The sequence below is a fragment of the Crocuta crocuta genome, unplaced genomic scaffold, assembly GCF_008692635.1.
Source record: "Crocuta crocuta isolate KB4526 unplaced genomic scaffold, BGI_CrCroc_1.0 scaffold162, whole genome shotgun sequence".
Lineage (NCBI taxonomy): Eukaryota > Metazoa > Chordata > Mammalia > Carnivora > Hyaenidae > Crocuta > Crocuta crocuta.
Genome location: NW_027529433.1, coordinates 2649607 through 2674913, shown reverse-complemented (window position 1 = coordinate 2674913; position 25307 = coordinate 2649607). Strand labels below are relative to the sequence as shown.

The window sequence follows — 25307 nt, the reverse complement described above, 5'->3', positions numbered from 1 at the left end:
CGGGGACGGTGCTTGTGGGTGGAGCAGGAGGAGGTGACGAATGTACGCGAGAATCGACGAGCTGGGCAGGTCCGCTGAGAGAGGGGGGCGCTCAAAAAGGAGAAGGCGGGAAAAGCCAGGCCGGCCTTTCTGTTCAAGATTTAGTTCAAAGACTGTGCTTTCCACTTGGGAGTAATAGACTTGAGGCCAAGATCACACAGGTTCTTGATGGCAGACCTGAGACACGAACAAAGGGCTCCTGACTTCCATTCTGATGGGGGTAGAGGCCTGTGGACAAAGGATACATCTTTTAACCTCCATTCTGCCTCTTTTTTTTTTAATGGATTGGAAGTTGAAGAGGCGCTTTATTTACTTTGTTTATATATACTTGGTTAAGTGGAAGAAAATTGCCGCTAAATCTCTAGTTTTTTTTTTTTAATGTTTTATTTATTTCTAGGAGAGAGAGTGAGAGAGACAGCGTGAGCAGGGGAGGGTCAGAGAGAGGGGGAGTCACAGACTCTGAAACAGGCTCCAGGCTCTGAGCTGGCAGTCAGCACAGAGCCCGACGCGGGGCTCGAACCCACGAACCGCGAGATCATGACCTAAGCGAAAGTCGGACGCTTAACCAACTAAGCCACCCAGGCGCCCCTAGATCTCTAGTTCTTAAGGCTGCAATAGTGGTGCTAATATTTTAAGCGACTAGGGTCAAAGCAGTCATATAGTGCAGTTCCTTAGTGACTACTCCTTGTAGCCAAGATTGTAAAGTCTGAGACACAATATGGGTTAAGTTCCTTAAGGTGGTACAGATGTGAATGGTTAGTCATTGGTTCCTTCCTGTTGCTTGCCACCCCTCAACTGAATAAATAAGTAAGTTTGTTTTGTTTCTACCAGGTTAACTGCCACCAAGAGAAAACCTAAGGTGAGCCCCTCACTGGGGCTCCCCTGGTATTGTATTTTTGAGCTGAGGATAAGGAAAGGGATTGCAGACTGGCTTTTAGCCACCTTCCAAATTTCTTTTCTTTTGTTTTGAGAGAGAGTGAGAATAATCGGGCAAATGGGCAGAGAGAGAGGGAGACACAGAATCCCAACCAGGCACTGCATTGCCAGTGCAACTAGAGGCAGGGCTCATCAAACTCACAAACCTGTGAGATCATAACCTGAGCCTTTCCAATGCGCCTTCTGAGCCACCCAGGTGCCTGCACCCTCCAAGTTTTAAAACAGATGGGGTGACAGCTTCTTCAGAGTCTTCTTCCTTTCATTTATATTTCTTCCGTAAAGTGATTGCTCCCCTTCCGTCTTTGATTTTTGATGATAGTCTACATTTTCATGAATACACCAAGACTTTATTTTACACCAAACCTTTAGAGGTTATTCAGTGAAGATCTTAATTTTTTATAAGGTTCCCTGCCAGCAAATAGTTCACAACCTTATGGTTTCTTTGGTGGTGAACATAAGCCAAGTTTGAATATGAAAGAGGTACATTAGAATTCACGTTTCAAAATGATAATGTTCTTTTATTATCTACTTAATTTCACCTTTCCTAAATGGATATTTTTTAAAGCTATTTTATTTAACATAAGTAAGTAGGATGATCAAGAGTTTGCAATCTGTGTTAGGTGAACAATGACTGAGTACATAAAGATATCATTCTTGGTTCTAATTGACTGTAGCAGGCCTTGAGGTGCTGAGGCTTATGACGTGCCAGTCTTTACATTGTCTTTCATGACGGTGAAGACAGTTCACCCACAGTTCTTTCCAGAGTCGAAAGTATATGATTCTGTGAAGAGTGGAAGGGAAAGACCTTGTCATTCAGAAGTAAGGTTTAAATTATTTTGTATACATCAAGTTTTGAGATTAGACATAACACATCATTTGCCAATACAGGTTGTGGGAATTGGCAGAAGTAAAAAGAGACCACTGGAAAGTGATGAGCCTGTACAAAAGAAAGCAAAGAAAGTCCAAGAAAAGGAAGGAAGAAGTGATTCAGTAATGTCTGGGGATGCTGGTGAGTCTTGGGGTGAGAAGTCTTCATTCTCAGGAGTCATAGCACTGATACTGTATTTTCCAAAGAGCAGAGGAGGTTATTGGAGGGTTGTGCCATTTTTTCCTTTGTAGAAAAAGATCTCCATTGTGCTTGAATAGTTTGGCCCCTCCATGTGTGGTGGTGTGAGTAGGAGGTTGGGGGAGTGGAGGTAGAGCTGGAGTTCTGCAATTCGCTATAGTTCTCTTCATTTTCTCTTTTATTTCTCCTACCTGATTTTTGTCCTGATTTTTTAAAAATCTTTATTTATTTTGAGAGAGAGAGAGAGATTGCCAGGTAGAGGCATGCCTAGCTTAGAGCCTGATGTGGGACTTGATCCCATGACCATGAGATCATGACCTAAGCTGAAATCAAGAGTTGGATGCTTAATCGACTGAGCTACCCAGGTGTCTCTGTCCTGCTTTTAAAAGTAAAACATTCATGTTATAAAAATTTCAAACAATACAGAAATGGAGAAGGTAGTCAATGAAAGCACCCCATAGTCCCTATGTTTCAGTGAGGCCTTCTGATAACGCATATTTTGTGTGTTATATATATTATATGCTGTATTTTTAGACCAAAGTAAGCTAGAGGAAACAAAATGTTATCAAGAAAATCATAAGAGAAAATACATTCACAGTAGCATACTGTTATTTAATGAAAAAAAAAAAATCCCCAGGTAAGTGTAGCTATGTCGTTCAAACCATGTTGTTTAAGGGTCAACTGTATTTTATAAATTGTATTGTAATGTATGTATTGATTTGCAACTGTATTTTCCACTTAACAGAGAACTTCTAAACAGTTTGCAGTGTCAGAACATGTAAATCTACTCTGTGGTTTTTTAGCATGGTAGTGTTCTTTCTGTATGCTGAACATCTTTGGATAAAACCACCATTCTTGAGCTCGTGGACATCTGGGGGTGGTGTTGGATTTATAGATGGCTGAGAAGTATTTCTTTAGTTTTTGGCCTTGGAGAAGTTGTAAGGGATGACATAAAATGCTTCTTCCTCCATTATCCTTCAAAATGAGGTAGAGAATGAGATCAAAGGAAAGCCAAAAGAAAAAAGAAGTCACAATTTAGAGGGGTCAGGCATTGAGGTATCTATCCTTCCTCAGAAGGTAAAATTTGGATTTGGGGTCAGCATGAAAGCCTTAGTATGAAATACCTACAGAAATGGGGAGGTATGCTTAAAGAGAAAGATAAATCTGATAATAATACCGTTTTCTGTTGTCAGTAAGGCAGTCGACTTAGGATGTTTTGAAATAAGACTTTGCTACTTGTTAAAAATGGCGCTCAGGAAAAAAGGGAAAGGAACATCTACAAGTCAAGCTCTTCCATGTGTTCTCCTGTCTTTTTACACCTGGTGCTTCATTTTAGATCAGTTCTCCTGCGATGTTTCCAAATTCAGTAATCTTCTGTGGCCTAATTTGCCATAAATCTCATTCAGTGAAATGTTCATTTTAGATATTGTACATTTTTCATCCTTAGAAGTTCTACTTCTTTTAAAAAATTTCTTGTTTCTCCATGTGAATTATATCTCAGTAAAGCTGTTACCAAGGAAACCCCCAAAAAACAAACAAAAAACAAATTAAAAAAAAAACCCTTCCATTTCGTTCTTTATGTTTTTTTCTTTACCTTTTTGATTATGTGGAATATATTTGTAATAGGTGTTTTCATGTTTCTGTATGGTAATTCTGTCATGTCTGTCATTTTTGGGTCTGTAACTCTTGACTATTATACCCTTTGTTCATACCTAGTGATAGTAATTGTTTGGATCATAGATACTTTGAGTTCTGTGTTAATTACATGTTAGGCTGTGTGTTTCTTTAAAGAATGTTGGACGTTGTTCTTGCAAGCAGTTAAATTCTTCATGGATCTGTTTGATCTTTTTAAGAATTGTTTTCAAATTTTAAAGAAGAAGATTTAGAGTAGTTCTATTTTTAAGGTTTGATTTCTAGAGTTGGGAAGGAGTGTCTGGTAGCAGTAGCACATTACTGTATAGCATTTCCACCACATGGAGACAACAGCCATTAATAACCTTTAGAACATGGGTAATAGTAAAATATAGTAACAATTCTAGAAAATGATGAGGTTTGAGTATTTATCATCTTTGTTTTTAATAGAACTTATTTAATTGTTTGGTTTATATAACCCAGTTTGTAATAATGGCTGTGTTTGGTAACTGATTCACAAACTTCTTAAAGGTTTAACAGTTGCCTCTAGTAAGTAAGCCAATATCAATTTGCCACATCTAACACACCATTGATCTTTCTCTGTAAGCTAGTTTGAGTTTTCTCATAGCTTGAGTCTCCAAGGATGAACTCTTGGAGAGTCAGACAGAAGCTGTACTGATTTTGAGATCTAGGTTCAGAAGTTACATAGTGTCACATCTGCCTTACTGTGTTAGTTAGTTACAAAGGCCTGTCTTAGTTCACTGAGAGAGAACATAGATCCTGTCTCCCAGCCCAGGAACATCAGCATCACATTATAGGAAGAGCAAATGGAAGGGGATACATATGTTCGGCCATCTTTGATAAATAAAATCTCCTACATGGCTCAAAATTCATACTTGAATTTTGATACTATTAATATTCTTATATGAATTACAGATAAATGTAATATAGAACTCTATCTCAGACGCATTTTGATAAATACAAATATCTGTAATCTTAATGCTCTGTAAATAAATACAGACTTGTATGAATACAATCCAAAGGCTTGTAACCCACCCCCATCCCGAGAAAGTTACATTATATCTATAAAAGGGAAGTTCTTATATAATATATACATTTATAGTATAGACTGATTCATGTATACCTTTTATTTTTCTATTTACTTATTTATTTACATCTGAGTTAGATGTAATGCAATAATGGTTTCAAGAGCAGATTCCAGTGATTCATCTCCTGTGTATAACACACAGTGTTCAACCCAACAAGTGTTTTCCTTAATGCCCCTTACCCATTTAGCCCGTCTCCCCACCCACAACCCCTCCAGCAACCCTCAGTGTGTTCTCTGTAGTTAGGGGTCTCTTATGTTTTGTCCACCTCCTTGTTTTTATATTATTTTTGCTTTCCTTCACTTATGTTCATCTGTTTTGTATCTTAAATTCCTCATATGAATGAAGTCATGATATTTGTCTTTCTCTGACTAATTTTGCTTAGCACAATATCCTCTAGTTCCATCCATGTAGTTGCAAATGGCAAGATTTCGTTCTTTTTTACTGCCAAGTAATACTCCATTGTGTGTATACATATATATGCATCTACTTTATCCATTCATCTGTTGGTGGACGTTTGGGCTCTTTCCATACTTTGGCTATTGTCGATAGCACTGCTATAAACATTAGGGTGCTTGTGCCCCTTTGAAACAGCATACCTGTATCCTTTGGATAAATACCTAGTAGTGCTATTGCTAGGTCCTACATAGTTCTATTTTTAATTTTTTGAGGAACCTCCATACTGTTTTCCAGAGTGGCTGCACCAGATTGTATTCTCACCAGCAGTGCAGAAGAGATCCTCTTTCTCCATATCTTCCTCAACATCTGTTGTTGCCTGAGTTAATTTTAGCCATTCTGGCAGGTGTCAGATGGTATCTCATTGTGATTTTGACATATATTTCCTTGATGATGTGTGATGTTGAGCATGTTTTCATGTCTGTTAGTCATCTGGGTGTCTTCTTTGGAAAAGTGTTTGTTCATGTTTTTTGCCCATTCACTGGATTGTTTTTTTTTTGGGTGGCGAGTTTGATAACTTCTTTATAGATTTTGAATACTAGCCCTTTATTTAATATGTCATCTGCCAGTATCTTCTCCCATTCCGTTGGTTACCTTTTAGTTTTTTTGACTGTTTCGTTCACTGCAGAAGCTTTGTATCTTGATGAGGCCCCAATGGTTCATTTTTGCTTTTGTTTCCCTTGCCTGCAGAGACCTGTTGAGTAAGAAGTTGCTGTGGCCGAGGTCAGAGAGATTTTTGCCCGTTTTCTCCTCTAGAATTTTGATGGCTTCCTGTCTTATGTTTAGGCCTTTCATCTATTTTGAATTTATTTTTGTGTATGGTATAAGAAAGTGATCTAGGTTCATTTTACTGCATGTCGCTGTCCCGTTTTCCCAGCACCAGTTGCTGAAGAGATTGTCTTTATTCTATTGGATATTCTTTGCTGCTTTGTCAAAGATTAGTTGGCCATGCATTTGTGGGTCCATTTCTGGGTTCTTATTCTGTTTCATTGATCTGAGTGTCTGTGTTTTTGCCAGTACCATACTGTCTTGATGATTATAGTTTTGTAATACAGCTTAACATCCAGGATTGTGATGCCTCCAGCTTTGGTTTTCTATTTCAAGTTTGCTTTGGCTATTTGGGGTCATTTCTGGTTCCGTACAAATTTTAGAGTTGTTTGTTCTCACTCTGAAGAATGCTGGTGCTATTTTGATAGGAATTACATTGAATATTTAGGTTGCTTTGGGTTGTATCAACATTTTAACAATATGTTTTTTAAATTTTTTAATGTTTTATTTATTTTTGAGAGAGAGAGAGAGAGACAGTGTGAGCAGGGGAGGGTCAGAGAAAGAGGGAGACACAGAATCCGAAGACAGGTTCCAGGCTCTGAGCTGTCAGCACAGAGCCTGATGAGGGGCTTGAACTCACGAACCATGAGATCATGAACTGAGCCGAAGTCAGACGCTCAACCAACTGAGCCACTGAGGCGCCCAACAATATTTTTCTTCCAATCCAGGGGCATGGAATATTTTTCCAATTTTTTGTGTCTTTTTCAATTTCTGTCATAAAATTTCTATAGTTTTCAGTGTAAAGATTTTTCACTTCTTTGGTTAGATTTATTCCTAGATATTTTATGGATTTTGGTGCAGTTGTAAGTGGGATCAATTCCTTGATTTCTTTCTGTTGCTTAATTATTGGTGTATAAGAATGCAGCTGATTTCTGTGCATTGATTTTATATCATGTGACTTTGTTGAATTTATGGATCAGTTCTAGCAGTTTTTTGGTAGAATCTTTTGGGTTTTCCATAAAGAGTATCGCGTCATCTGCACAGAGTGAAAGTTTGACTTCCTCCTTGCTGATTTGGATGCCTTTTATTCCTTTGTGTTGTCTGATTGCTGGGGCTAGGACTTCCAATACTACGTTGAATAACAGTGGCAAGCGTGGACATCTCTATTCTGACCTTAGGGGGAAGCTGTCAGTTTTTCCCCATTGAGAATGATATTAGCAGTGGGTCTTTCCTTTATGGCTTTTATGATCTTGAGGTATCATCCTTCTATCCTTACTTTCTTGAGGGTTTTTATCAAGAAAGAATGCTGTATTTTGTCAAATGCTTTCTCTGCATGTATTGAGAGAATCATGTGATTCTTGTCCTTTCTTTTATTGATATGATGAATCACACTGATTGTTTTGCATATATTGAACCAGCCCTGCATCTCAGGTATAAATCCCACTTGATTGTGGTGAGTAATTCTTTTAATGTATTGTTGGATCCAGTTGCCTCGTATCTTGTTGAGGATTTTTGCAACCATGTTCATCAGGGAAATTGGTAGTTCTCCCTTTCAGTGGGGTCTTTTGTCTCGTTTTGGAATCAAAGTAATGCTGGTTTCATAGAATGAGTTTGGAAGTTTTCCTTCCATTTCAATTTTTTGGAACAGCTTCGAAAAATAGGTGTTAACTCTTCTTTAAATATTTGGTAGAATTCCTTTGGAAAGCCATCTCACCCTGGACTTTTGTTTTTTGGAAATTTTTGATTACTAATTTGATTTCTTTACTGGTTATGGTTATGGGTCTGTTCAGATTCCCTGTTTTTTCTTGTTTCAGTTTTGGTAGCTTAAATGTTTGTAGGGATTTGTCCATTTCTTTCAGATTGCCCAATTTATTGCTCCCAATATTCTCTTATTATTGTTTGTATTTCTGCAGTGTTGGTTGTGATCTCTTTCATTCTTGATTCTATTTATTTGGGTCCTTTCCTTTTTCCTTTTGATCAAACTGGCTAGGGGGTTATCAGTTTTGTTAATTCAAAGAACCAGCTTCTGGTTTCATTGATCTCTTCTACTGTTTTTTGTTTTGTTTTGTTTTGGTTTGGTTTCAATAACACTGATTTCTGCTCTAATCTTTATTATTTACTGTCTTCTGCTGGTTTTGGTTTTATTTGCTGATGTTTTTCCATCTCTTTAAGGTGTATGGTTAGGTTGTGTATCTGAGACCTTTCTTCCTTCCTAGGAAGGCCTGGATTTCTATATACTTCCTTCTTATGACTGCCTTTGCTGTGTCCCAGAGGTTTTGGGCTGTGGTGTTATCATTTTCATTGGCTTCCATGTGCTTTTTAATTTCCTCTTTAACTTCTTGGTTAGCCCATTCATTCTTTAGTAGGATGTGCTTTAGTCTCCAGGTATTTATTGTCTTTCCAAATTTTTTCTTGTGATTGATTTTGAGTTTCATAGTGTTGTGGTCTGAAAATATGCACAGTATGATCTCAATCTCTTTGTATGTGTTGAGCTGATTTGTTTCACAGTATGCTAATTATTATGGAGAATGTTCCATGTGCACCTGAGAAGAATGTTTAATTCCTTTTCTTTAGGATGAAATGTTCTAAAAAAATCTGTTAAGTCCATCTGGTCTAGTGTGTCATTCAAAGTCATTGTTTCCTTGTTGATTTTATGTGTAAATGATCTGTCCATTGATGTAAGTTGGGTGTTGAAGTCCCCTACAATTATGGTATTATCCGTGAGCTTCTTTGTGTTTGTGATTAATTGATTTATATATTTGGGTGTTTCCACGTTTGCAGCATAAATGTTTACACTTGTTAGATCTTCTTGGTGGATAAACCCCTTAATTCTAATATAATGCCCTTCTTCATCTTTTGTTACAGTTTGTTTTAAAATCTAGATTGTCTGATACAAGTATGGCTATTTCAGCTTCCTTTGTTGACCATTAGCATGATAGATGGTCCTCCATCCCCTTACTTTCAATCTGAAGGTGTCTTTAGGTCTAAAATGGGTCTCTTGTAAACAGCTTATAGATGGACCTTGTTTTTTTATTCATTCTGTTACCCTGTGTCTTTTGATTGGAGTGTTTAGTCCGTTGACATTTAGAGTCAGTACTGAAAGATATGAATTTGTTGCCATTATATTGCCTGTAGACTTGGAGTTTCTCGTGGTGTTCTCTGGTCCTTTCTTTTCTTAGTTGCTTTTGGTCTTTATTGTTTTCTTTTCTTTTCTTTTTTTTTTTTTTTTCATATTTTCTCCCCACAAAGAGTCCCCCCTAAAATTTCTCATAGGGCTGGTTTAGGGGTCACAGACTCCTTTAGTTTTTTGTCTGTCTGGAAACTTATTAACTCCTTCTGTTTTGAATGACAGCCTTGCTGGATAAAGAATTCTTGGCTGCATATTTTCAGTTCAGCACATTGAATATATCCTGCTACTCCTTTCTGGCCTGTCAAGTCTCTGTGGATAGGATTGCTGCAAACCTGATCTGTCTTCTCTTATAGGTTAAGGACTTTTTTCCCCTTGCTGCTTTCATGATTCTTTCCTTGCCGAGTATTTTGTGAATTTGACTATGATATGCCTTGTTGATGGTTGGTTTTTGTTGAATCTAATGAGAGTTCTCTGTGCTTCCTGGATTTGGATATCTCTGTCTTTCCCCAGGTTAGGAAAGTTTTTCTCTATGATTTGTTCACATAAACCTTCTATCTCTTTTTCTCTTTCTTCATTTTCTGGGACACCTATGATTCTGAAGTGACTCCTTTTTAGTGAGTCACTGAGTTCTCTGATTCTTATATTGTGCTCTTTTGCCTTAGTTTCCCTCTGTTTTTCCACTTCATTATTCTCCATCTTTTTTTAAAAAATGTTTTATTTATTTCTGAGAGAGGGAGAGAGACAGCATAAGCAGGAGAAGGTCAGAGACAGAGGGAGATACAGAATCGGAAACAGGCTCCAGGCTCTGTCTGAGCTAGCTGTCAGCACAGAGCCCAACATGAGGCTCGAACCTACTACCTGTGAGATCATGACCTGAGCCGAAGTCGGCGCCCAACCGACTGAGCCACCCATGTGCCCCTCATTATTCTCCATATTAAGTTTGTCCTCTGTATTGCTGCTCTGCTGCTCTGCTTCATCCATCCTTACCGCTGTGGCATCCATTCAAGATTGCATCTCAGTTATACCATTTTTAATTCCATTCTGAATATATTTTACTTCTTTTATCTCTGCAGAAAGGAATTCTATGCTTTTTTTCAACCCCAGCTGGTATTCTTATTATCATGATTCTAAATTCTCATTCAGACATCTTGCTTGTTGTATCTGTGTTGATTAAATCCCTGGCTGTCATTTCTTCCTGTTCCTTATTTTGTGGTTAGTTCCTTCGTTTTGTCATTTTGGAGGAAGAAACAGAATTAATAAAATAAAAAAATTAAAAATTAAAAATTAAAAACAACACGAAAAAATCAAATAAAGAGAACTAGATGATAGGTCTGTTTTGATCTGGTTGTTGAAAGAAACTTCATGGAATATGAAAAAAGAAGGAAAAGAAAAGAAAAAGAGGGGAAAAAAAGGAAAACGTTTGAAGATTTAAAAGAATGAATATGGTAAAATATAATGAAATGAAAGTAGAATAGACTTAAAAAATTTACAAAAAAGTAATAAATATAGTGAAAAAAAATCTTTTTTATAAAAATGTAAAATAAAAGTACTTTTTTCCTCTTTATGTATTTAACAATCAGAAAAGAAACATACAAAAAATTGAACAGATGGACCTGCAAACATAAGGAAATATGATGGAAATTACATCCAGTTTCCCCTAGAAGTCAAACTTTATAATCCGTAAAGTATGCAGGCATAGAGACTTATCGTGTTCCTCTAGAGTGCAGTTGGCCTAGTTGGATGGGGCTTGGTGTAACAGCTCCATTCTCCACTAGATGGCGCTGTGTAGTTTACTTAGGTGTATTGTGGTGGTGCTTCTAGGTGTGTATGAGCTTGTGCACAAGGGATGAAAATGGCATCACCCAGCTACCCAGTCTAGTATCAGAACTCTGTGCTCTTGCCCACTGGCAATCAAGCACCTCTTCTTTGTCTCCAGCTTCCATCCACTCCCCACTTCTACACTATCAGTGACCAAGCTATCATCCTGCCAGGTGGTACCTCCTTTGCGAGTTTTCAAATCCCTCATTTCTGAAGGCCCTGCAGCTTTGACCTACTCAGACCATCTGGGGGAGGGTCTCGCTGAGCAATGGCTGGGTGCCGGCTTGCCCCCAGAAATGTTCCAGAGACTGACTACTGCCAATGCCCAGAGACTGGCGGTTGCCAGTCTGCCTTAGAAAAAGTTCACGCAGTTGTGTAGCAGCATTGTTTCAGGGATTATGGTAAGTCACAACACACATCTGGTGCCAGCCTTTACCCTTAACTTCCTCGTTCCAACACTAGCGAATGTGGCTGTTCTCCAGAGTCTGATGGGACTTTTGCCTGTGGGGAGGCTGCACAGCCTTTACAAAATGTCCTCCCAGCAGGGGAACTGCCTCTCTCTGTGTGGCCCAAGGACCCCCCAGACCTTGCTGTTTGTTCTTGGGGGATTCACCCTTTGCACTAGAACTCCACCAGGTATCGAGCTGTGGAGTTTCAGACTCTGTGCTACCCCTGTTTATAGAGTCTTAATGGTATTTAAACCCTCTCCTTTCTCCCTTCTCCCTTCTGGTTCATTCCCTTGTNTCCCCCAGTTCACCTCTCCACACTGCATACCTGCTGAGTTCTGTGGTTCAAGTTGGGCAGATTGTTGTGGTAATCCTCAAATCAGTTGTCTAGGTGTGCAGGATGATTTGCTGTTGATCTAGCTGCATTTCATGGATGAGAGATGCAAAACAAACTTCATGTTGCTCTGCCATCTTGGCTCCTCTTGATTCATATGTAGGTTTTGAAAAGGAGAGAGTAATTTGAAAGATTCAAACCTGTGTTATCCTAGTTACAACATTAGCAGAGACAAGGCAAAATATACATCTGAAGGGCAAAATATACATCTGAAGGGAGCTTTAAATATAATATATATACATATAATTAAATATAAATTGAAGAAATGTTTTAAACTCTCATGGACAAAACACAGGTTTGCTGTCAGAGTGTTTTTGCTTTAATAGGAAAGGTAAGAGATAATAAATACAGTCCCTTTTTCATTTATTTAGTACTAGGAAATATGTATTACGGCATATGGTAGATAATAGACAGTAAATGACAGTTTTCCTTCATTTATGGGTTGGTTGGCTATGAGTAACTGCCAATTGGCAGACTATGATAAATGGTATGGAGAAATGTCATCTTGTTATAGGGGCACAGACAAAAGATGATTTTAGGCTAGAGGAGTTAGCAGAGGGTTTCATGAGAGAAGTAGTTTTGAGAGGGATCTTGAAGAACAAGTATGATTTTGACATGTAGAAATTGGGGTCAAGGGCATTCCAGGGAGAAAGAATAGCATGAGCAAAGCTGTGCAGGTGGGATAGCAGGTGTGTTGGGAAAGATTGGTGATCTACCTTCGTTGCTGAATCCCCTGGCGTGATATCTCTAGGTCTTTCTCATCAAGGTGATCAGTTTCCGTAGTTTCCCTCCTCTTGGCCTGGAGTGGGGAGCTCTGGCTGCCTGTGTTCTGAGAATTGATGAGGAAGAGGTTGGGTTTCTCAGCTTGCAGTAAACCCTAGCTTAGGGATTATTCCTCTAGCTTAGGCATAGTACTCGATCTTGGCTGTGCCTGTTTTACCTTTTCCAGAGAAATTTCCAGTCCTGTGCTTAGGAGAGGAAGCACAGCTGTCCCTGAGCTTGGAGTAGGGTATGGGTTTAGGGATCAACTTTCTTTGAATCAGTCCTTTTTATTTTCGAACCTCCCTTTATTACATATTCTGCTGCCCTGACTCCTAAGCCTTTTAAGCTTTTCATGTTATAAATGATACTCGTTCTTAGTTTCTTCACTACTGATTTTGGACTTAGCTTTCAGGTGTGCTAAATTGGTTATTGTTCATTCATTTTTCCTTCTAGCTTCAGATATTTTATTTGCTCTTGCCACCTCTTTTTCTGTTTGTCCTTATCTGCTCATATGTTTAAAAAAAAAAAGAAGGCAAAACCATACAGTAGTTGTAATGGAATTTCAGGGCCAAGGGAAATTACATGTATGTTTCAGCATACTGTCTTTACCCTGAATCTAAAATTTTTTTAAATTTCCTATCACATTATAGTTAGATTTATTGCCTTAATGAGAAGGTTTCTCTGTAAAAATCCTTTACTGGTTATGAATTGTCATATGAGAACAAAATACTATTGTTATATTTTCTTCTGATTTGCTAACTAAGAGCCAAAGAAATGTCTGAGGACCAAGATGATTTTAAAGTCTCTGGAAAAATTGAAAGAATTCTGCTGCGATTCTGCTCTTCCTCAAAATAGAGTCCAGACAAAGCCTCTTCAGGAGAGATTTGCAGTTCTGCCCAAATGTACTGATTTTGACGATATCAGTCGTCTCCGTGCAAAGAATGCAGTTTCTTCTGAAGATTCCAAAACTCAAATTAGTCAAAAGGTATGTGTTATATAGATGAATGTCCAAGTATTCAGATCAATAGGTTCTTTTTTTTTTTTAATTTCTTTCTTTTTTCTTTTTTTTTTAAGTTTAGTTATTTATCTTGAGTGAGAGATTCCCAAGCAGGGCCTGCACTCTCGGTGTAGAACCTGATGTGGGGCTCCAACTCACGAATCCTGAGAACATGACCCAAGCCAAAACCAAGAGTCAGATGCTTAAATGACTGAGCCACCCAGGTGCCCCAGTAGGTTCTGAGGTGCCGTTAGGTTCTGTGAGTTCACACAAGGCAGTGATTCCCAAACTTAGGTAATCATCTGAATTAGCTGAGGTAGCTTTTGCATTTTAGTTGAGTTATTTTTTCAGTCCCTGGAGATTCTGATTTACTACATATTAAATAGGGATGAATTGGTTTGTTTAAAATGGAGTAAAACAAAAGCCTCCCAAGTGATTCTGATGTACAGCCTGGATTAGGAACCATTGACTTGGAGAGATTCTTGATAATAAATACTAGCACAGTGTTTTATAGTCTTTAGAGTTACCATGATTAGCGTAGACAACCACAGGCAACATATATTGGTTTTGAGGTTTTTAGTTGAAAGTGTGGTGATATAAATTCAAACGCAAACCAAATATGTATGGGTCTTTACTGCCAATGTCATATGATACATTGTTTTTCATCATTGCCAGATTAGGAATTAACTTTGCTCCATCATTAATATCTCCAATTCAGAATAGTGTTTCTCAGCCCAGCTAAATTAGAATCACCTGGAGAACTTGAAAAACTACTGATAAAAAAGAGCTTTCTTCAGAATCATAGTTTTTTCACTAAGAACTGAATTTGCATATTGTTTAAAGCTTTCATTTTAATGTGTAGCCATGGTTGAGAGCCATTGAATTAGAGAAATAGTTCCTCTTCTTTTCTTGAGTCATTTAAATGAAAAGCTATGTAAGTTTGAAAAGTTATGAATTGAAAGCTCTGGATTGTTTACTCAGAAAAATACTCACACCAACACGATTTTGTATATAATATTAAGAAGTTTACACTTCTTCCCATGAAGTCCAGATTCATGAGCTCCTCCTTCAACCAAGCAGAGATCCATTGACTTAGGTTATCAGGGGGGAAAAAAAAGTGTTTTTTGTTTTTGTTTTTAAATTTTTACTCTCTTTTAATACTTAGAAGCAGTTCACCTGAGTGTAGTGGTCATAAAGTGTAGATATCAAAAGATTTGTCTATTAAGGCTCACTTTATTAACTGGAGAATTTACCTAGGGCTTCCTGAGAGGTTGTTTACTAATTATACATAAAATGACCAGCTTGGTGTTCCTGATTCGCAGCACATTGGAAGTCACCAGTTAGAAGGGACACCTAGAAGTAGTACATGGACGTCATTACAGGAGATAGCTGACTGTTTGTCATGGAAGGACACACATGAATGGTAAAAAGCTACCGACTGAAGTTAAATGCCCAGGGTATACGACCATTAGTGTGAGAGTCAACAACCCCGTAAGTCTTGATAGGTTTTAAAATTCCCATTTATTCCCGATCATCCTGAATTATCAAGACAGAGTTAAATTGAGTTCAGAATGCTGCCTCTGAGAACATAAAAAAGAGTATAGTATATCTGAGAAGTATTTTCCACCCAAATGATGAAAAAAAATTTGCTTAATACTCAAGTATTCTGATAGACTGTTTGGTAAACTATATGGATAGTAGTTTTTTTCTGTATGCCTACTTTCATTCCATATATGCATAAAGTATAAATATTTTTTTTTTCCCTAGGAGATATATTTTCTTAAAATATTAAGTTTTACAATGTGTAGTATTTCTGGATTTTACGTAAAATGTATGGAAACGAAATAGAAAAATCCATCAAAATTAAAAGCAAATGACATCACTCATCTGATACATTGACCCACTTTTCTGTTCCCACACCTTCCCACACTTCACCATACCTCTCCATCTCATTGCTGGGTCTTTGGACATTTGCTTGGCTACACCACTCAGATGAATTACATCTCTACCTACTCTTTCAGTTAAATGAATTTTTTAAACATTGTTAACTGTAAAGTACATGTTCCTGGACCTTTTTCTTTGACCAGAGTCACCTTGATGGGGTCATATAGGACATAATTTCTTTTTTCTCTTCCCTTGCTGATCACTTTCTATGTGTGTGTGTGTATATATATATATACATATGGGAAAAAAAAATTTTTTAAGTTTATTTATTTAAGGAGAACGTGTGGGAAGGGCAGAGAGAGAGAATCCCAAGCAGTCTTTTGCTGACAGTGTAGAACCTGACGAGGGGCTTGAACTCACTCACCGTGAGATCATGACCTGAGTTGAAATCAAGATTTAGATGCTTAACCAACCGAGCCACCCAGGCGCCCCTAGGCCATATTTTTAATTCCAAGTGTAGCTGATATATTTTTAGATGATGGCAGTGACTCGGTGACAGTTAGTTAGAAGGCAGTTTTATCCAACAAATTTGTCTCATTTTACCTTTTGTATAAATAAGTCTCATAAGAAGAAATTTGCCTTAAGCTCTAAACTGGAATTAATTATGGTTTTCACACACGAAGGTAAGGATGGCAGGAATATTAATGTTGAAATGTGGCTTTGTGCTTTATATTTTCCAAAAGCTCTCTGTCATGTCTCTTTACCAAAAAAATTAAGGTAGTAGGGATAGCAGGAATACTGATGTTGAAATGTGATTTTGTGCTTTGTATTTTCCAAAAGCTCTCTGTCATATTTCTTTACCAAAAATTCGTGCTTCTTATGGAATATACTTTCAGACTGTGATTGGAAATTTGAAGCATTAAGTGCAGCTATAGCTGATAGTATATGCCTATTGAAAGTGGTTTTACCTCCTGTTGAAAGACATATATTCATGCCTGCTCATTTTTGTGCCTTATGCCTTTGAGAATCAATAAAGAAAAGAATGTTACTTATAGTAGACTTAATGAAATAAAATTTAAAAAGAGGCTTATAAAACTTTAAAATATTTAGGCTTTTAAAATTCCCTTAATTATATAATAGTTTAGTTTGGCTCATTTTTTAAAAGTCTTTTACTGTGAAAAAATGTCAAACTTGTAAAAATGTTTACCTGAATATACTATGTACCTTCTACAAACTTTCATGTAGATAAACTGTTAGGTTTGTGCCAAATTTGCATTCTCTCTCTTTCTGAATACCGTTACCATGGTTAATACTTTCTAAACTGTAAAAATTGTTTTGATTGCCAGGACAAGACACTTTTTGATCTCAGTCCTTCTGGATCTTCACGAAAGGGTAATGACAATTTACAGACAACTTCTGATTCTAAACCATCTAACAAACGGACCAAAAGCATCTACACACCTTTAGAATTACAGTACATCGAATTGAAGCAGCAGCAGAAAGATGCAATTTTGTGTGTGGAATGTGGATATAAGTATAGATTCTTTGGGGAAGATGCAGAGGTAAGTTATTTTTGCAAAAACGGTTTCATGTTTTCCTTATCCAGCCTTAACTGTTTTGTAATTTTTTGGTTTCCATTTCTGACCTTGAAAAATGCTGTCATTTAAAGTAAAAACTATAACTAAACACAAGCAAACTTGGTGAATGCTATGCTTTTTACCGGAGGAGGTGAGGGACCCCTTTGGGAATGTCATGTCTGTTCTCCATGGTGCTCACCCAGTTCCTTTCATCCATTGCATGGTGATTGGATGAATCAGTTAGTAAATGAACCATAATCATATGAGTATTTATGTTTCTTGATGGAGACACATGTCTTCTCATGTTTTCTGAGGACACAAACAGATATGTAGTTGGCATTGTATAGGTAAAGGGGTGAAAGAAAATGCCGTTCTCTCCCCTGCTCTCCAGGTTGAGTGCTAGATTTAGTCTTACCACCCAATAAAGGCTGATGTTTTCTAGCCTTGTGATGAGAAACTACACTTCAGAGTTGGGTGGGGCAGGGAATGAGAATGTTGGAATGAATATTCCATGGCTCCACTGGGAAGTGTTTGAGCCATCGTGTTTTCCAGAAGAAAGTGGGGAGTTAGGTGGTGCTGCCTGGTTTTGTACTTCTCTCATTTATGCATCATGAATTAGCTAACCAGACCAGGGGGTTCTCTTCCCACTTCCTCAAAGATGCCCTCTGTCTGAGTAGGTTCAGAATTTATGTTTTGTAGTATCTTCTAATTTTCAGTATCTGCATGTGCTGTGTAGCAAATTCTTATTCTGTTATAGTGTCACACTCTCTGCATTGAATATCATTGTGCAAGGTCAGCTCAATACTTTAAGGTTTTGATAGATCTAAGCAGCATAGAAGACCTGTCATACTTCTCCACATTTATAGATACTGATGTTGGCTCTGAGGTTAGGCCATGGGAACTGCCAAAAAATAGGCTTAAACTATAGGCTTCTGTGTAGGGAATGTTTTTTAAATTTTTTATTGATAGGCCATTCATATAGAGAGGTGCACAAATCCTAACTGTATATACCTTGATGGATTTTTAGCAAAGTGAGTGAACACCACAGGGGAACTCTTGAAATAGGAATTTATTGATACTCTCTTTTTTAATTTTTTAGATTGCAGCCCGGGAGCTTAATATTTATTGCCATTTAGATCACAACTTTATGACAGCAAGCATACCTACTCACAGACTGTTTGTTCATGTACGCCGCCTTGTGGCAAAAGGATATAAGGTCAGTCGGCTTTGACTTGAGGGAACAGGGGATTGGATTCCCTTCCAGAGAGTGAAAGCATGTTTCCTAAGGTGGTATTAGAATTGGAATTTGGTATTTGGGAAACAAAAGTGTGTCACAATTATTAGCATTATATCTTCATGAGTTTTCAGCTTATTAGATTTTTAAGGTAATTTTTAAAAAAGTTTGTTGATTTATTTTGTGAAATAGAGAGCATGAGTAGGGGAAGAGCAGAGAGAGACGGAGAGAAGGAATCCCAAGCAGACTCTGTGTTGTTAGCTTGGATCCTCATGTGGGACTCAGTCTCATGAACTATGGGATCATAATCTGAGCTGAAATCAGTAGTTGGGCGCTTAACCAACTGAGCCACCTAGGAGCCTCTAAGGTAAATTAAAAAAAAAAAAAAGGGCTGTGGTAGAGTGATTCACTTGTGAGCTCTGTGTAGTGTTTACTTCTTAAGCCCTACATCTGGACATTGTAGACTAATTTGTTTATTTTTAAATGTTTCAGAATTTTAAGTCTTGATATGTGTTTCATCATATGTGTATTCAGTATTTCTCATTTTTGTTGAGAAATTTCAGAATTTGTTTATTTTGAAATGTTTCAAGAATTTTAAGTCTTGACATGTGTTTCATCATATGCGTTCAGTATTTCTCATTTTTGTTGAAGGTGGGAGTCGTGAAGCAGACTGAAACTGCAGCATTAAAGGCTATTGGGGATAATAAAAGTTCACTTTTTTCCCGGAAATTAACTGCTCTTTATACAAAATCTACACTTATTGGAGAAGATATCCTTTTCAAATAGTAATTTTCCTTTATTACAAGGGCTTTGTTTTAAATAACATTTTTATTTAATTATTCTTTGAATGGGTACCTTTTTGATGAGGTCTGGTTACTTTCACCTTTGATTAGTGCACTACTGAAGAGGGAGGAATTGGGAATGGCTGGAAACAAGCATTTTTGAAAGAGAGGAGTTTGTCATACTGTAAGAGCAAAAAAAGAGAGCCTGATGAAAGATGATAGCAAGTTAGCAACTGATTTGAATTGTACTGTGTGGGTGGTAGTTAGGTGCTTAGGGCCTCTAAGCTCCTCTAGATCCTTCCTAAGACAAGACCTAAAAAACAGCTTATTAACTTCAAAATGTGAAAAGAAAACTATAAAGTTAGCACAAACTTAACTGCTTATGAAAGGTAATCGTAGGCCGTCCTCAGTAATTGTTAGCTTCATAAAAATTTTATTATTTTTAAAAATAGGTATAGTGAGGCTTTCTCACTTTGTGAGAACCCTCGGTGTACACAGTGATTACCCCGCCCCCCCCGCAATTCTATAGTTATTCATAAATTCAGTGAATTACTTGAAGCAAAATGATTCTAATAGCACAATCATAAAATATTATTTTTTAAAAACCAGATAAGTATATACAAAATGGGACAAAGAGGCATTTTAAAATGTGTACTGTGGAATGGGGTCAGGTCTTAAAAAAAACTGTAGAGATAAGGTCTTAAAAGATACTGTGTTAAAACAATTTCTTTCATGATTTCATACAAACCTACTTATTTAGAGACCTGCTGAGCTTCTACCCAAATCAGGAAGACCATTTTGTTCGAATAAGATCACAGATAGGTGCAGCTCAGAATAGACCCCAAATCGTGAGCAATTCTGTGCTGTTCTAAACTGATCACTCTGTAAGAACCTGGTAATTTTATTGTTTCTTTTGCCTGAACTTGAATCTCTTATTAAAGCCTGTTCCTAAAATGGTGCACTTCCCTGCTTCTCTTTTGGTGTTGCTATAGCTGATGCCTAAGTTGGGGTAGTTCCAGACTGATTTGATCCCAAATCAACATTTATCCCTGAGAATTTAATTAATGGACTTACTAAACAGACAGACACACACCCACCCACACACATACATACATATATGTACACATACTATGTTTTGGTTTTCTTCTTTGGTTTTCTTTCTTCATGTCTTTTAAAAATTTTCTTGCTATTTCTGAAAGCTTTAGGCACTTTAAAGGAAGAAAGTAATTTATACTATTTTAGTGTATTCATGCTTTGACTTGGGGAATTAAGCATTATGGGATTGTTAAGGATTCAAGTCTCAGCATTATCCAAGTAAAGAAGAGGGTTCATATTTGAGGTTCCCCAAAGGGTACTCTCCTAGGCTCTTTGGGAAGTGAGAACATAATAGCTGTTTATCCTCATGAGCCTCATATTTTGGGGGAGATAAGGCATGTAACTATGATCAGAGTAAGTCAGAAGAATGAAGGCTGTGTGTGGGAAATTTTGCACAGAGCAAAAATGTCTTGGACAATGAGCCATTGTTTTAAAGGAGAGAAGAGTTAATGGGAATGTATCATATAGTTTTCTTTAATAATTATTACATGTGAATCCTTTAGTCAAGCTGGATGATGCTATAAATGTCGATGAGATAGTGACTGATACTTCTACCAGCTTTCTTCTGTGTATCTGTGAAGATCAGGAAAATGTGAAGGACAAAAAAAAGGGGAACGTTTTCATTGGAATCGTGGTAAGTACTTTGTAGGTAAAGAACGAATGATAGATGTTCATGGTATCTCTGTGGTTTATAATGAGACTGATGAAGTGTGCCCTCAAATAATTTACTAGAAAAACATTTTCCTCATAATTTGATATGTTAAATCACTAGTTAAAAGTTTTCTCATATGGCTACTTGGCACTCTGTACTATGGAGACATCCAGGTAATTTCTGTCCATGTGCTCTATGCCTTTAGGGTTCAAGGTGGACACAGTGACAGGTATGGATATAGATAAGAAACAGAGCAGAAGAAAACACTAAGCCAACACATGCACGGATAGCAAAGGGTTTTACAAATTTCCTGTAGCGATTTGAAATTAAACGCATGATTACGTGATTGTTGTGTATATATTTGGAGTAAAGGGGATAGTTAAGGGGAAACAATAGTTGGCAAATACAAAACTCCATATTTAATAAACATCAGGAATACTTAGAGTCAGTTTTGTAGAGAAATATAATTTGTGAATCGTGGTTTTATTGATTTTACCCACTAGCAGTTTGTGTGTAAATTTGCGAATTTACAGAACCACCTGGACTCTGCTCAAAACCTTAGAATTTTTAGTGCTCTTCACAACTGTTAGATTCCCTTGTTCTCTTGTTGGTGAAGCAACAAAAGTAGGACTCCTTGCCTATGTAATAACGAATTCTCTTTGTTTTTTTTCTGATTTTTGCAATCAGCTGCAATATCAACAAAATTCTTTTTTTCCAACAAAAATTCTTACGACCCAAATGTCTCCAAAGTAACTTAAAAAAATTTTTTTTTAATTAAGTGCTTTTTCTGAGAGAGATAGAAGGGGGTGGCAGAGAGAGAGGGAGACAGGATTTGAAGCAAGTCTCTGTGCTGATAGCAGAAAGCCTGATGCAGGGCTTGAACCCATGAACTGTGAGTTTATGACCCGAGCCAAAGTCAGATGCTTAACTGACTGAGCCACCTACGGGCCCCTCCAAAGTACCCTTTAAGACCTTATTCTGGCAGGATGATTCTGTGCTAACTTGACATTTGCTTAACCAATAAACTTTCAGGGAGTTTGCATTACTGTTGGGTTGCTCTAAATGATTTTTTTCCCCCTAAATAATTTGTTTTATCTTTGAGAAGTACTTTTTAATTTATTCATAGGCAATTGGATCTATTTACAAATAGTAAGGTTATTTGCTTTTGAGCTTTAACATGTGTAATGTGCTATTTTATATTTACCTGAAACTCAGTCTGAAGAACAGAGCTGATACTATACAATTCCTCTTTAGTGCTTAGTGCTTGCTGCCAGAGTTAACCATTGTGTATGAATTGAGATGTGAAAAAATGAGAAATGATAATTTGCCTCTCAAGTGTTTTCTTGGGCCTTGTCCTTGTTCTCAGTGACCACTTTTGGGCTGATACCATCCAAAGCTCTAGGTCCAGGCTGCACCTGTCTCCTGAGCTACTGCCTCTTGTATCTATCTTTTTGCCAGGCAGGCCACTCAGAATTTGTCCTGACTCCTCAAACTCAGTGTGGCTACAATAGAGCTATTCTTTTTTTACCCTCAGTACTATTCTTGCTGAGTTTTCCCCTATTCTGATGAGTGTCACTACCTAGGAGTTATCTTTTGGGTACTGGCAGTTAGTCTAAAAACAAAGGCTTTCGTGTTGATAGTACCACTGCAGTTGGGCCCTCTACCTTCATTCTGGGCAGTGCATGGTTTTATACCAACTAACTTTGAGCTTCTTAGTGTCACATATCACATGTTGCAGGCATTATAATATAGACCCATTTCTCTAATTTTAAAAAGGCAGTGGGGTGGCACCTGGGTGGTTCAGTCGGATAAGCATTTGACTGCTGCTCAGGTCATGATCTCACGGTTCTTGAGTTCGAGCTCCACATCAGGCTTGCTGCTATCGGTGCAGAGCCCGCTTGGGATCCTCATTCTCCCTCTCTCTGCCCCTCCCCCATTCATGTTCTTTCAAAAATAGACATTAAAAAAATAATAAAAAAGGCAGAGGGGAATTTGGCCGATACGTTTGTTACTTGAACTTCTATAAATGGCTTTTGTAAATGGTTTGTTCTTAGATTGGAAGAGAAACTTATTTATGTATACTAACGTACTTACAGTCTGGCTGTCCAGGCACTAGAGAATGCCGACCCCTCAGCTAGCATTAAGGAAGTACTTTGAGCCAAAAATGAGGGAGTTCAAAAAATTCTAAAATGTTCAAAAGAAAAAAATTCATAAAATAGAGTGCTTAATTACAGTAATGTGAGACACCCCTCTAGGTCAGGAAAGAGAACACTGCTTAGAGAAGGGTCCCTTCCCTTCAGCAGAGGTTAACTGTAATCTAGACTTTTATGATGATAATTTCCTTGCTTTTAGTTCTAGGTTTACCACCTTAAACTATATACAAATGTAAACATATTGTGCGTATCTTTTGGGGACTTTTATTTGCATATGAGGTTTATTTATCTTGGTTACTGTAGTAGTTCTTACACTGTCATTGCCATATTGTATTTTATGATTTACAGTTTATTCATTCTTGATGGGCATATGAGTTCTTTTCCGTTTTGGTTGTACAGAGAATGCTACTATAAACCTTTTGGTGCCTGTCTTGTGGTATACCTGCCCCTGAGTATATACCTAGGGAGGATTTGCTGAGTTTTAGGAGTATGGATGTTTACAACTTTCCTAGAAAATATGATGCTATTTTCCAAAGAAGCTGTATCAGGTGACCTTCTTTCTGTCAGCCATGTTTGAGTTTAGGTGTGAGTGTAGCTAATACCATCTGTCACTAGTGCTATGCATTTGTTTTTAAGTTTGGTTTTTTTTTTTTTTTGGTAATGTTTATTTATTTTTGACAGACAGAGAGAGACACATCATGAGCAGGAAAGGGGCAGAGAGAGAGGGAGACCTATAATTCCATACAGGCTCCAGGCTCTGAGCTGTCAGCACAGAGCCCAACACGGGGCTCGAACCCACAACCTGTGAGATCAAGACCTGAGCAGAAGTCAGATGCTCACCTGACTGAGTCACCCAGGCGCTCCACTTTTTTTTTTTAATTATTTTTTTATTTATTTCTAAGAGAGAGAGAGTGTGAGCAGGGGAGGGTCAGAGAGAGAGGGAGTCACAGACTGAAACAGGCTCCAGGCTCTGAGCTGGCAGTCAGCACAGAGCCTGACACGGGGCCTGAACCCACGAACCGCGAGATCATGACCTAAGCGAAAGTCGGACGCTTAACCGACTAAGCCACCCAGGCGCCCCTCCACTTTTTTCTTCAATGTTTATTTATTTATTTTGAGAGAGCAAAGCAAGCAGGGGAGGGGCAGAGAGAGAGGGAGACGCAGAATTCAAACCAGGCTTTAGGCTCTGAGCTGTCAGCACAGGGCCTGACGAGGGGCTTGAACTCATGAACCACAAGATCATGACCTGAGCCAAAGTTGGCCTCTTACCCAAGTGAGTCACCCAGGAGTCCCATGCAATACTTTACCATGAGCAGAGGACATGAGAGTGGCCTGTGGAGTGAGACCACATGGACCTTGTCTCTACCACTCTGTCACCCCGCAACCTTGGCAAGGTCATTAAACTTTTTCCTCCTTTCCCAAACCATGACTTTTTCCAGTTTATCTTTGCGATATTGGCTTGGGATGATAGGGAGTAGCTTTTAGTTTTCATGGTTATTTCCTGAGATAAACTCTCTACTTGGGATTCATTTGGAGTTTGCTATATTTGTGTTATTTTTTTTTTTAAATTGTACTTTTATTGATTAATTTTATAAAATGAAATATAAATTTACTACTGCTCTGGTGGCCATGTTACTAGGAACTTATTACTTTTAGTGATGACAGCTGTTATTTGTACAGTACTGAATGGCTTATAAAGCCTTCACGTTGGTTCTATGATCTGACCATTGCAATAACCTGAAGGTGAAAATAGGCTGGCTTATTCCCAGTTAGAGGAGGAAACTGAGGATTTGGTGACTGGTCAGAGTCATTCTGTCAAGTTCATTAGATCCAAGACTTGGCTCAGGGTGTCTCTCTAAAATACCATCTAGCATAGTATAGACATTGGTGAATCTGACTTCTTACATAATAATCTTGGAAAGCACACAGGTTTTCAAACCGTTTAGAGATGGACTACATACTAGAGGGGTATATCCTCTTTACTGTTTCCGCGTGTGTTTATGATGTGTCAAGGTTATAATTGGGAAAGGTCTTTCTTCTGTGATGTTGTATTTTTGTTTTCAGGGAGTGCAGCCTGCCACAGGTGAGGTCGTGTTTGATAGTTTCCAGGACTCTGCTTCCCGTTCAGAGCTCGAAACCCGGATATTGTGCCTGCAGCCCGTGGAACTGCTGCTCCCCTCACACTTGTCAGAGCGAACAGAGGCGCTTGTCCACAGAGCCACGGCTGCTCGGTGAGTTGGCACATCGCTGGAAAATACTACTGATTTCCAAACTCAGATTTAATTCCCAAACTGGTCCTTATTAAACTCATTAAAGTTGTTAAAAGGTTTTTACCTACAAAAATATTTTAACAGTTGTGGTGGAAATTAAAAAAAAAAAA

The 25307-nt window shown here is 37.9% G+C and overlaps 1 protein-coding gene across 1 annotated transcript in view; it reads left to right on the top strand.

The window, feature by feature from the left end:
* MSH3 (mutS homolog 3) overlaps positions 1–25307 on the top strand; it is a 175632-nt gene that overhangs the window by 512 nt on the left and 149813 nt on the right. The window contains exons 2-8 of the mRNA XM_077759869.1: positions 1841–1984; positions 13318–13538; positions 16781–16996; positions 18111–18227; positions 18897–19016; positions 20613–20756; positions 24992–25158. Coding sequence (XP_077615995.1) covers positions 1841–1984; positions 13318–13538; positions 16781–16996; positions 18111–18227; positions 18897–19016; positions 20613–20756; positions 24992–25158 — 1129 coding nt within the window. The remainder of the gene's footprint in view (positions 1–1840; positions 1985–13317; positions 13539–16780; positions 16997–18110; positions 18228–18896; positions 19017–20612; positions 20757–24991; positions 25159–25307) is intronic.